At 35.0% G+C, this 14165-nt stretch overlaps 1 protein-coding gene across 1 annotated transcript in view; it reads left to right on the forward strand.

Moving 5' to 3' along the window:
* vir (VIR_N domain-containing protein) overlaps positions 1-14165 on the forward strand; it is a 630458-nt gene that overhangs the window by 436887 nt on the left and 179406 nt on the right. The window contains exons 27-28 of the mRNA XM_090397685.1: positions 3044-3134; positions 8445-8645. Coding sequence (XP_090253811.1) covers positions 3044-3134; positions 8445-8645 — 292 coding nt within the window. The remainder of the gene's footprint in view (positions 1-3043; positions 3135-8444; positions 8646-14165) is intronic.

The raw sequence follows: 14165 nt of genomic DNA on the forward strand, positions 1-14165 counted from the left end.
ACGAGGTTCATTGTTGACTATCGTCGATGTAAATCCCCATTTCAAGTAGTCTTCTTGATAATTTTGAACTTTCTTGGGCAAGGTTTTGTTAAGTTTCAGATTAATGTTTTTAATTTGACTGATAACGAACTTGTTTGAATAGAAGAATCAATCCTATCTTTTCCTTGTTGTTCATCTGATGTAGAAGTACTATCATAATTATCTTCAATTCGCAGTTTCTTTGGAGGAAATTTTTTTAACCATTTATTCATTTTGTGAGAGTTAATTTGTAAAATTGAAATATAATTCATTTACTATTGATAATATCAAACACTTTTAAAAAATGTAAGCAATTTTGATAATATTAATTCACTATTTCTAGTGTAAACGTAAAAGTAAGCACAAAAAATCATTGGAATTGCACAGAAACAATATATACTAAAAAATCGTTAAACTTACTACTAATAGTCACATAATTAATACAACTGTGATGTCATCTGTAGATAGCAGGATAACTAAGCAATTTTCCTTCTCTAGTTGGGCTTGTCAACACTAGGATGCTCTACAAACAATGGCAATGATAAGAAGTAAGACATGTACTCCCTAGTTTTAAAAAACACGACAGCTTTGCCACTGACGATTATGTGCAAAATCTCCCAATGTGCGCCACTCGCAAATTTAAGTTTGCAAGATCTTTATAACTTCTTTGTCTATATTAGATATATGTTTAATTGATGAAAGAAAGTAATATTCTTTATCTTTAATTAATTACTTAATTTTTTCCTATCAATCTAAAACTTTTTTGACGTACCCCCACGTATTGACTCGCGTACCCCCCCCGGGGTACGCATACTACACTTTGCAGACCACTGATCTAGACGAAGCAGTATTAAATTGTATACCTAGGTTAGGAGGGTTAATCAGGTAGGAGTTAGATGGATAAGTAATATCATTAAGCATGAGCTGCAGATGAAGAAAATGCTATAGAGGATATATAAAGAGAAAGATGACCAGCAAACTCATGAAGTACAAGGAATGCCTGGAAAGAAGGCAAAAGCAGGTTATGAGAAGAGCGTACCCAAGCAGGCCAGAAGAAATCCCAAAGAGTTATGTGGTAAGTAAGAATGATTATGGAAAATTAAAATTAATGAATGGTAATGAGGAGACAGAAGCGGATAAAATAGGCTGAGTTTCTGAGCGACCACTTTGTAAGGGTATAACATCCTAGTGAGGCTCCTGCTTTAACTTATGTGGGAACAGAGGTGGATGAATTGAATTTTCTTATGATATTGTGGAATCTCAATGTAAATACAGCTGTGGGATTAGATGATATATCAGCTAGAGTTTTGCAAGAATGTGCAAGACTGTGCTCTTTAATTTAAGTCTAAGCTTTGGTAGAGTTCCAAGGGAGCATAAAGAGGGCAAAATAATTCCTTTCCATAAGGGAGGTTCTAAGACTGTGGTAATAAATTATAGACCAATCAGTATCTCAGATATGGTGGTAAAAGTACTAGAAAAATTGGTGAAAATGAGAATTCAAGAATGGGTAGATAAAAATATATTGTATGGGGGAGGTCAACATTGCTTTTTGAAGGGTCACTCATGCCTTAGTAATTCACTAACTTTTTATAACAGAGTAACAGCCGAGTGATAAAGGAAATGGCTACACGATGATTTTTACTGGATTTTGCAAAGCATTTGACAGAATACCACAGGGAACACTGTTATGCAAATTAGAACAAAAGGTGATGGATATGACTCTGGTTAAACAATAAGAAGGTGGTTGCTGGACAGATATCAAAAAGTAGTGTATGGAGGAGCAGAATCGAAGTGAGAACAGGTGACTAGTAGTGTGCCCACAAGGTTCAGTGATGGGCCTATTGATGTTTAATTTATACATAAATGAAATAGGAAGTAACCCAAAAGGAAATATTCGGTTGTTTGCTGATAATGGCAAATTAGGTAGAGTAATAGTTAATGAAGACCATGTGGAGAGCTTTCAGGACGATTTAAATAGGCTGTCAGTATGGACAACAGTAAATGAGTGTCAGTTTAATGTCGAGAAATAAAGTTATGCATTTTGGGATAAATAGATTACAAGCCATATATCGCAAGTTATACATGGGTGGTGGTAGACAGAGTTAAAGTTTAGGGGACATATTGCTAAAGTAGCACAATAAAATTACTTGGCTAGTGAAGAACACATGAATTGTAATTCCACTCTATAAGGCCTTGATACGCCCACATCTGGATTACTGTGCTCAAGTCTGGTCCCCTGGATTTCTTGGGGATGTGGTAGCAGTGGAGAGGATTCAGAGGCGAATGAACAAGATGATGACTGGCTTGTGGAATGTTTCCTGTGAGGATAGACTGAAAGTGTGTCAATTGCAGAAGTTAATTAATAGGAGAAAAGAGGGGATATAACAAAAACATTTAAGTTGCTTAAAGGATTTTATAGGATAGATGCAGAGGAAATGTTTCAGCACTTGGTTAGAGGGATCAGAACTAAGGGTTATCCATGGAAGTTGAATAAAGGTGTGGTTAGTAGGGTGCAAGGACTAGATTTTTTGCTTGGAGAGTTGTGAATGAGTGGAATTGGTTTCCAGTGTCAGTTGTGAGGGCTTTGTCTGTTAATGGGTACAAGGAGAGGTATGATAGATTGTATGGATAGACTGGGTCTCCTGCGATGAGTCTTCGTACTCCATGGAGGTGCCCGTATAATAATCTCACTCCGTATCATTAATTTGCTGAAGTAAAATAGAACAGTTAACTCAAATGACCCCACATACACACTTCTGTGATGGGGAAAGTGCATACACTAGCTTAGCTATTTTGTACTATTTTTACTTCCAAATTTAATTTTATAAATTGAACTTGTACTTGTTCAAATGAAAATAAGTAGTTCAAATAAAAATGGATCAAAAACAAAACATTCTTATTAATTTAAAAAAAAAATCAAATTATAATGGAAATTGACAATGCAGATAGGTAAATGAAATATTTCATGCTCTTCAACTGTGTTGTGTGTAAATTTTGTTTCCTAATTTTATATTCTTCTTTTCAGCATCGAGTTGTCAGCCTCTTCAGCAGCTACTTAGAAGGGTTTGCATTCAGCTGGCTGATCTAGCTGCTCCAACAGCATTAGTTGTTGTAAGGTAATATAATACTATTATCATTAGTATGTTTTTCAGCTGTATTTTGAAGATAAAGAAAGCTATATGGAAATCTCTGTGAAAATAAAGTTATATGGGAATATTATTATAATTAAAAGTGGCAGTCATTCATGGCTGTATCATTTATTAGGAATACTTATTGTAATAAAAATTAATGATACACATTTTTGGCGTTGTATAAAAGCTGGGTTCAATGATGTTTGTGCATGTACTTAGTGGTATTTTTCTGAGTGGGAAGTTAAAGGATAAAGGCAGTAATTTTTGTGGAGAGTGCAAGCAAGATGTTTTTCTGACTAAATAAAAGTAATAAGAAAATTATGTATCCTTGAATCTTTTGAATTTTCTCTTGAGTTTTCATTGATGCATGGGATGGTTGTTTTTGAGGTTTAATGATCCAGGAGTATTATTATTGCTAGGGATTAACTTCTTAATCAGTCAAGAATCAATGCCACTGTTTACAAATGCTTTTTTATTTTTTTTAATGGAAATTAAGAGATATGCTCAGTGAGTAAAAAATGTGGTAGCAGTCTTTCGGGAGCTAATTAATAGTCTGTTTTTGATTACCTTTCTACCTAGACGTGAACCATTTAGTACAGGTCATCTACTGTAGCATATTGGATAAATTATATAGCACTGTTGATCAGAATGCTGATAATGGTGCCATCAAGGTGGTCATCTTATCACTGTCATCCTCTCACATGATGACAGTGATAAGATTTTTCTCTCTTCCAAAGTAAGCCAGCCAGAGAACATATCTAATTGAATGGGTAGTATCTTCTATGGGTTTGAATCCCACTCTAGTTTGGATATTTATGAATATTTTTGGGAGGAAGATGAATTTAACTGCCCACCAGGATAAACTTCATCTTGCTTGTTTGATGGCATGAAGTGGCTTGAAAAGGTTCCATGTTTGGTCAAGAAATAAAACTCTGCAATGGAGTTTTATTTCCTGATTATGCAATTCTTAGCCCAATACAGCACTCTAATATAATAGGTTTACAATTTTTTTTTGAATATGGAAATCATGTTAAACAAGAGAGAGAGAGAGAGAGAGAGAGAGAGACAGGAAAACTATAGCAGTCTCTCTCTCTTTTTTGTGTGTGCATGCATGTGCACGCACTCATGTATGTATGAGAGGGTACCCAAAAATAACCAGATTTTTTTTTTTTTTTTAATTATTCAAGTTTATAATGTCATATTTTAGTCTCTCCATGTGAGTCAAAGCACTTGTCCTAACATTTTTTTCCACTGCTAGAAACAGTGCTGGAACTATTCAACTGGAATACCGTTTATGGCATCCAGCAACTTTTCTTTCACTTTGTCCATATCAGTGAATTGCTTCCCTTTCATGGTTTTCTTTAGCCATGGGAATTAAAAACATCACATGGAGAGAGATCAGGCAATTAGAGAGGGCGGGTTTGATTAGTTGCTCCATCACGACAATGCTCCAGCCACACGGCCTTGTCTGTCCAACAGTTCTTGATGAAAAACAACATGGCAGTTGTTCCACACTCTTCCTACTCTTGTGATCTCTATCTCCATGTGACTTTTTTTTTTTTATCACCATGGATAAAGAAAACTATGAAGGGCAGTGATTCATTAATGTGGATTAAGTGAAAGAAAACTCACTGGAGGCCATAAACAGTATTCCATTTGAATAGTTCCAGCAGCGGAAAAAACGTTGGGACAAGTGCATTGACTCACATGGAGAGTACTTTGAAGGAGATTAGATTATAAACTTTAATAAAAAAATTAAAAAAAAATAATTCTGGTTATTTTTGGGTATCCCCATCACATGTTGTGCACGCATGTGTGCAAGAGACAGAGTTTATAAGGCAGAAAACAGAATAAGATGATAACAGACAGACAATCTTCATGGAATTGGGTGTGCCAGAGCCCCGTTAGCCAGCAATTTTTCAGGGGTTCTCTGCAGGGTTCGATGTAACAATCCAAGCGGGGGGGGGGATAGCATATTTAGACAAAAGTAAACTTTGGTAAGATACCAGACCAGGAAAGGGATGGGGGGGGGGGAGGCAGGAAGAAAGTTTTTCATGCTGCCATATTGGAGCTTCACCCTATAAAGCAATCCCCTACTACTTGCCACTTCTGCCTTGCACATGGGGTTGGACTTCTGCAGGGCATGGTAACAATTATTTTAATTAAAAGCACATTTCATCCTAATTATATAGGATTTCTTCAGGTGTAAACATGAAAATGTAGACAAACATTAACAACAGAAAGGTGACAATCACTATGTAATTATATAAGAGTCTGATATTTTTAAAATATTATTATTTGTGCATTGCCATTGTTCAGCATGTTGTGTATGTTTACACATTTGCATACATGTGTTTAGTAACTGAATGACAACTAACAGTAACTGAATAACAAAACTGAGGCTTCATTTTGTCAACCATGTGCTCTCTTCAGCTGACTCATAAGGTGCTTTAGCAATGAGACATCAAATATTGTAGAATAAATCTGAACTATTATACCATTGTTATGACCTAATTGAGAGAAGAATTTGGGAATTCTTAAAAATGGCATTGGCCAAAACATCTAAATACAAACCCAAGTATTAACTTGTTGGAATATTCTAGCCATTGTATCATGTATCATTATAAATTTGTTGTTTCATTGTTAGGTCGAGAACTGTCAGACCACCCTTTGTGTGTGTGTGTGTGTGTGTGTCTTATAATTACTTTTACACACACACACACACAAAGGGTGGTTTGACAGTTCTCGACCTAATGAAAAAACAAATTTATAATTTCAAAATTACTTTTATTTTTCAACATAATCTCCCTTAAGACTAATACATTTATTCCAGCAATGCTACAGTACCATTATCCCATCCCTGTAGTGGTTCTCAGTAAGATCTGCAAAATACCCCCTACAGCTGCAATTAACTTGATTCGAGTAAAACACTGACCAGCGAGGAAGAGTTTTAGGAAGAGATAGAAGTTAGAGGGAGCCAAATCTGGGGAATAGGGTTGATATTTCAACAATTCATAGTGCAGATCCCTTAATTTTCCCATTGCCACTTTAGTGGGCAGGTGCATTGTCTTGATGAAAGATGATTTTTTTTTTCTTCTGCAAACCGGGTCTTTTCTCATGAATTTTTTCGTCTAGTCTGGTTAAAAGATCGAAATAATATTCCCCAATTATTGTTTTACCCTTTTCAAGATAATTAATAAACAAAATGCCTTTAGCATCCCAAAACACAGATGCCGTGACCTTTCCTGCTGATGGAACCAACTTTGCCGTCTTTGGTTCTGAACAACCGGCTTCTGTCCGCTGTTTTGACTACTGTTTGGATTCTGGTGTGTAATGGTGAATCCAAGTCTCATCCATAGTAATAAATCGATGCACAAAATCAGTTTTATTCTTGTTAAAACGTTCCAAGCAAGCACTGTTCAGAGATTTTCATGTGAGTGCATTTTTGATCTGCTGTGAGCAAGTGCAGCACCCATGTTGCACAAAGCTTTTTCATTTGCAATTCTTCATGCAAAATATATCCTACACATTCTTTTGAAATGCCTATAGTCTCAGCAATTTCACACATTTGACTCGCCGGTCATCCATATCATGCACTTCATCAATGATTTCTGGTGTTGTTATACTTTTTGGATGTCCTTCACATGGATCATCTTCAAGGCTGGTATGGCCACATTTAAACTCAGCAGCCCATTTCTTAATTGTCGAAAATGAAGGAAAAGAGTGCCCATAAACTTTTATGAACTTCGAATGAATTTCTTTTGGAGTTGAACCTTTTACAAAGAATTTTATAACCACATGATACTCAATTTTATCTATTTCAAGGGATACAAACAACACTTTTGCTTCAGACAGCTGTATAAAACAAACTAATTGATAGAATGATTTGCAATTTCACATGGATGCTTATGACAGATGTACCAACTTAAAAAAAAAAAAAATCTCTTGCCGATAGTGTAGCCATCTATGGTCGAGGCCGAAAACTTTTCAGACCACTCTCGTAAGTGCAGAATAAGCATTCATGTGTTTCTAAAAACAGTTACTCCCTCTGAATGAGTTTTATTTGCCTTTTATCTTCTTAATAACAGAAATTTCACAAGTACAACAGATTTACACTAGTAGTAAATTCTCTAATCCAGTGGTTCTTTTAGCATTAGAAGAATGAATGTTCCATTTCACATTTGCTTTCTAAATTAGTGCAAAATAACTTTTTTGAAGCACAAATAAAGTTAATTGCATACTGTGAATGCATACATACATACATTCATGAATAACAGTTCTTTTACAAGTAAACAAAACATCTACAGATAAAAGAAAATGAAATCGACCAGCTTTGAAAAACTTATCTTCCCTTTCTTTTTTTGAATCTCCAGGTCATTTCTCATTCCATCGTCCATACTCAATACCACCTGTGTCGAGTTCAATGCTGAATACTTTATTTAATGCCTGTCCATCAAAACATGATAGAAAAATACTTCTGTTAACATCAGTGTCAGAATAACAATTCACTTTTGGATCTTGTCAATGGTTTATACTATATATGCAGTGCATTAAGCATATTCTTTACATAGCAAGAATAAGCAGTTTATATGAAATTATTGAAGGTAAATTCATTCAATCGTAAAGTTATTTAAGTTACATTAGTATGTTACAAGACTTATGTTAAAAGGTAAATAGTGTTTAACTTAAATAGAAAAGGAGAAAAATAAACTTATACCAGAGATATTATTGTTGCTGTTGATTTTTAATCTTTATGCCAGATATCAGACCAACACTAACTAGGAAAATTACCTTTTTATTTTTTTTTAAAAATAGCAAACTGAAACATTGACTTTCATAAATTGTAGTATTGCAAATGCTTAACATCATAAAAATGTGAATTTTTAAAATACAACAAAAAACCCACACTTTATAATTCAGCATTATAAATTCTCTTTGTTTATATATCGATGTATATAATTGTGTTTATTTAAACTTAGTAATTGATTACAAATCAAGAAGTAGAATATATTTATAGATGTATTGAAATATTATATAGGCATGTTAATCTACTAAGCATTATGAGTTCAATCAATTAATTAATAATTTTGGTGCAGAAATGCTGAAAATATTTTATTCAAGTTTAAGAAACAGTTGCATAAATTGTTTAATGAAAGATTTTAGATTGTTTATTAATTTCACTGATGAAACTTTTCATAATTCCAGTTTATTATAATATTGATAGTTTTATCAAAAGAAATAATAATTGACATTTTGTCTGAACTGATTTTGATACTGAGGTATTAACTCTTATAGGGCTGTTTTGGATGCCTTATTAGATACATTGACTAACAGTAATAACAAGGAAAAAAGCGAATCATCAACCAATCAAGATAATTCGCTTTCACAGGATCTCAAACCATGTTCATTTTGGACTGCACGGATATTAAATTTAATGGCTTATCTTGTGTCTCATGCTTCATTCAAGATTCCACTGATGCATATCCTTAGAGGAAGGTAAGTTCAAACATTACCTGTCTGGCTGCGTAAGGAAGAGAAGTGTATTATCACATTGCATACTTAAAAATTCAATTTAAAATTTGTGAGTTCTTAGAAATAAATATGGCACTTCTACAGATCTGTTATTCATAGAAGGAACTGATTAAAAATAAATATCCTGTAAAGAATTTATGTACTATTACAACCCTTGGAAGCAATAAGAACTAATCGTAAACAATTCAGAAGCAACTAGATTTACTGCTAATCCCCCCCCCCCCCCCATATTAATATTATATTTCCTTTCTCTGTTTGGAAATGTTGAATATCAGATATCATGTTTACATATCTCAACAATGCATAAACTCTGTTTTTGCTCTAAAATAAAATATTCTATAGCATGTCAGCATTTAAATAGAGAACATTGAAAATGCTTTTTTGTAAGCTTAGTTTTGCAGTCTTCATATTGAACAAACTCCCTCAGCAAGTTGAGAAAACAGAACATACGTGTTTTAAAATTAAAATGCTCTCAGGAAGAATGTAATTTATAGAACACAAGTCACATTTTCAATTAGGTAAAATTTATTAATCTACACATATTTATACATAAATGTATATCAATGCAGTACTAGAAAAAATCTTTAAAAACTTAAACTGGAACAATAAAGGTATAAAGATAAATGGGGAAATACCTTTCACACTTAAGATATGCAGATGATAAGTCGAAACATCTAAAGAACTCCAAGGTATGATACCAACTTAATACAGAAAGTTTGAAAAAAGGGCTAAAAATAAGTACCGGGAAAACTAATGTTCAACAAGTCCAGCAATAAAATCACCCGTCATGCTGGGAAATAATCAATTAGATATTGTAGATCAATTTGTCTATTTAGGATAGCTCTTTGATTTAGATAAAGACGTTCAATCAGAAATTAATAGAAGAATACAGTTGGTATGAATAGCTTTTGGAAAACTAAGTTCCATTCTTAAGAGTGGCATCCCATTGTGCCTAAAGAGGTCACTGCTTAATTCCAGTCATGGCTTATGGTAGTGAGACCTGGAACCTAACAAAAAGACTGGAAAACAAATTGAAGATTGCTCAAAGAAAATTTGAAACATCCTAGGGATCTCTTTAAAAGATAAAATAAGAAACTCTTCGATTAGAGAGCAAACCAAGATAAATGGCATTCTAACTCATATTAAGACCAGAAAATGGAAGTGGGCAGGGCATGTAATGAGAAGAGAGGATGGGATACTGGACCAAGGAGCTTACAAACTGGATACCAACCAGAAGAAGAAACAGAGTAAAGCCAAGGACTAGATGGGATAAGACCTTAGAAACTTTGACAAGAAGTGGTCAAAAAGGGGGGAGGCTTTCGTCCAGCAGTGGACCGACCAAGGCTGCTGAAAAAGAAGAGATAAATGTGTGTGTGTGTGGATGATGTATTTACTTAGAAAGCATTGCTAGTACCTGAAGACATTGGTAGTAACTAGTACCAATGTCTTCAGTATTTGTTTTATATGTATGAAATAAAACCAGGGCATACAGAAGAAAACCAGCCCCACATCCTTCTGAGACCAACAAAATGATTGTTGGGATGGGGATATGGTAATTGAACCATGTAGTGACTAATCACCATTGTGGCCAGACTGATACACAAAATTCACCACATGTGTTTTGTATTATATATATTTTGAATTTTTTTTTTTTACCATACTTTTTTTCTTATCACTCTTTTGCACATGAGAGGCCTTAAAGCCTTTAAGAAATCAATGCTATGTATGGGGCAGATGTCAAGAGAAAAGTAATCCGTTGATATTCTCTATGAAGACCTGGCGGTTGTAGTCTTTTGGGGGAATACTTCGTGAAAAAGGCTGTTTCACAGAACCAACATAAATGGAATGAAAAATGAATGGCAGTAACAATTCAGTGAGTCAGCAATTCAGAACTGCAAAAGGAGGTTGCCCTTGCCATGTTACTGTAAGTTTAGAAAAAATTGGGGTAAATGGCATGATGAATGCCATTTCTGCTGAACAGTGCCCATGAAAATATCTGTAGAAAACACACAATGTGTAAACTTGCCATTTGTAAGGCAAAAGCTGAAGAGAGAGAAAGAGTCTATAAAAGAGGGGTTGTCAATTAAATGAATTGTCCTTTTCTGAATAACATCAAGAATTGTTTTAAAGGTCTTAGGTATTCAACAAAAAAAAAAAGTGAGAGCAGTATTCCAGATTTGGTTAGATTTGTGATTTTATTTTTTTTGAAGCCAAATGCTATAATGATATGGTTATGCCAGGAAAGTCTAGGAGTAAATGTCAGTCATAGAAGAGAGATCTGGTCTTAATAGTTAAACTGGGCATTATAAGGTTGTTGTTTTTTTTTTCCAAGAAAAAAGACAAAATTATGTTTTTTGGAAGCATTAAAGTATTAGTCTGTCAATCACTCCATTGAGCACTACTTTGTCATATGAATACTATCATTGGCAAATTTTCCAAAGCTTTGCATTTGGAAAAAAAAAAGAAAAGTTTAATATATCTGTCAGGAACAACAACATAAGCAAGCTCACGTGCACAACTTGAGGTTGTAATGCTTCAACTCTTAGAATAGCAGCCATGGCTCTGATTTTCCTAGTGGCAGAATACTGCTCACTAATATGAAGCTGAAGCCACTACAACTCTTGTGGGTACAAACAACTCAATATAACAATGAGAACCATCTGTGCTAACTTAGTCTACTTCACTTTGCTACCCGCTGTTCATTTCCACATCACTCCTCTATGCTTCAGAAGACAGGCTGCGATCAAAGAAATAAAATCAGAAGTAACATCAACCTTCCCATAGATCAAGAACTCTCCAGCTCACTGCCTTACCTCCAGATCTCCCATCTGACTTGTGGAAATACCAGATGATAGTTCCCCATGACTGGTGGAAAAGACCTGGAATAAACTAACAAGTACCTAATCACAGATCCAACTGTCAAACCTCCAGAATTTTATATCGATGCATCTGGAGTCAACAGATTTAGGGCTGGACAAGGCTGCTGTATCCACTTGCTACATCTGTGGAATTCATAGTCATCCTTTTGAGTCTGGCATGGTGCAGACACTGCATCATATCACTGATGACTACCTCACACACACACCTCTTCCTTGGAGGCTTCAGGAACTTGCATTTGTTTCCTCAGTTAACCAATCAATGCCATTGATTGGTTAACTGAGCTGTGAATCTGTATATAGTTCTACTTATTGATTTCTTGTATTTTTTCCCATATGCTAATTAAATAAATAGGAAAATCTTTCTTTCACCATAATACACAGTGAATGATCTGAGAGAAAATTGGCAATCCATTCAGAAAAAGTGGAAGGCAGACCATAAGATGGCAATTTACTGAGAAGCCCTCAATGTCAAACCTTATCAAATGCACTGGAAATGTCAAGTGCAACAAAAGTTTTTCCAAACCTTTCCCTGCCATGTATCCAGATGTGGATGGTGTAACTGAGGAGATTTGGTGTTGATCTTGACTGATGGAATCCATATTCATCATCATCGCAAACCACATGCTTACTGCCTGTTGGTGACTTATGCCTCCATCACTGTCTTCTTCCACCTTTCTTTGTCCAGTGCACAGTGTCACAGTTTTTGTGATCCCATTCCACACCAGTCCTTTATGTTGTCTATCCATTCTCTGTATGGTCCACCTCTTCTGTTTAGACCATCCATAATACCAAACATGAATGTCTTTAACTTCCAGTCCTCACTCATTCTGCAGAATGAGTGTCCAAATAATTGCAGCTTCCATTGTATAATCTTCTGCATTAGATTCTCCTTTGGTTGTATATTCCGATAGAGCTCTTCATATTGTTGTTCATTAATTAGTTGACAGTTTTCCAGGTGTTGAAGTAGTTGACTGATGATATTTTCCATTTCTTTAGCAAGCACTGATGAGAGCATTGTAAACACTTATCTCTTTTTTGGAATTGGCTGTATATGGGCTAGTTTCCATTCTCGAAGGGTGGATGCTAGCTGAATATGATATAGTGTAGAGATCATAAAGAACAGGTGTTCGTTCAGGAGCACATCTCTTGAGGACAGGTGGTTCTTGAGGACCATCAGGACCAAATTGTTCATGATTCTTCTGATGACTTTCTGGCAAATGGCTGCAGGAAGCATGTGATGTAATGTTCTGGGTAAAGTTGGATTTGATTGTGGTCATCCCTTCAGGAGGATGAAAAGAATGATGCCAGGAAGTTAGCTTTATCTTTAGGTGATGTTGCAATACTACCATTTGGTTTGAGAGAGATGGGAATACAGATGAGAAGAAATTTATCTAACAGCTTTTGCAATAGACCAGAAAACACACTCATCATTGGTGCAGGTAAATTTCCAACATTTAGTCCTTTCAGAATCAGACTTAGCATTGTTAGTGATTGTTTTGCAAGTGTTGAATGCTTAATTGTGGGCTGTGTGAGGCAATAGAGCTGTTGTCTGAAACCACTTATAAATAAGTTTTATTTTTCAGACTGCCTCTAGCATACATTTTGGAAATCCGTGGCTTGAATACTGAGCAGGAATTTCAAACAGAGAGGAACGAAGATCATCATTCCAACATGGAACGATGATCTTCATTACTGTCATACAGTTAAAAACAAGTATCAGGATCTGGAGAAACAGAAAAAGTAGTCTGACATTTAAAAAAAAAAAAAGGAGCTAAAGTCTTGGAGATCTTCCCAATTGATGTTGTTGTGTCAAAGGATATGAGATTGTGAATGTCCGGGAGAAAGTTATTCTACTAGATATGATCTGAATTACTAAGAGGATAGGTCACCTCAACAGTGTACCTGGAAGGAGTACTGGTTAAGAAACGTTCTAAAATATTGGGTGAGCATTTTGAATTGCTAGGTATGCTGATTGGTAAGATGAATAGCCTATTTTATCATTATAGCAAATTGTTCCACATCTCTTCCATATTGGTCATTAGAATTGGAAAAAGGGAACCAGCTGTAGTTGTGGACATTAAATTCACCAAGGAAGATGACTGTTAGGATAGTTGGATTGCTAGAAATCAGTTAAATTAGTGAAACATAACTAATAGAATCAGATATTACAAGTGGGATTGAGTGTAATGATATCGGGTGACTACTAAGTAAAAAGTAGTAAAAAGTACTACTAATGATATTGGGTGACTTAAGTCCAGTTAGAGTAGAAACTCAAGAAAACAATGATGGTAAAAATGTCCCATGTAGCGCTGAGTTTTAGACTATCTCGTGTGAAGCAGAGGCTACAAAATGAAATATGCTACAGATCTGGCAGCTCAGTTATAGGGGATGAAGAAATGCATCCTCAATTTAGCCTTATGGTTACTAAATGAGTGATCATTATGGATGACTTTAATCATCCAAACATTGATTGGGTAGAAGAGAAATCTTATAAGAATGAAGAGGAATTTATTGAATTGTCATGAGACAACTTCTCAAGAACTCGGGGGTCAAATTTTTAGATTTGTTCATAGAATCAGAAGGAGATCTTTATTAAGAATATGAC

Source organism: Typopeltis vanoorti, chromosome 9 (genome assembly GCF_054136105.1).
Source record: "Typopeltis vanoorti isolate ZY-2024b chromosome 9, IOZ_Tvanoo_1.0, whole genome shotgun sequence".
Taxonomy (NCBI): Eukaryota; Metazoa; Arthropoda; class Arachnida; order Uropygi; family Thelyphonidae; genus Typopeltis; species Typopeltis vanoorti.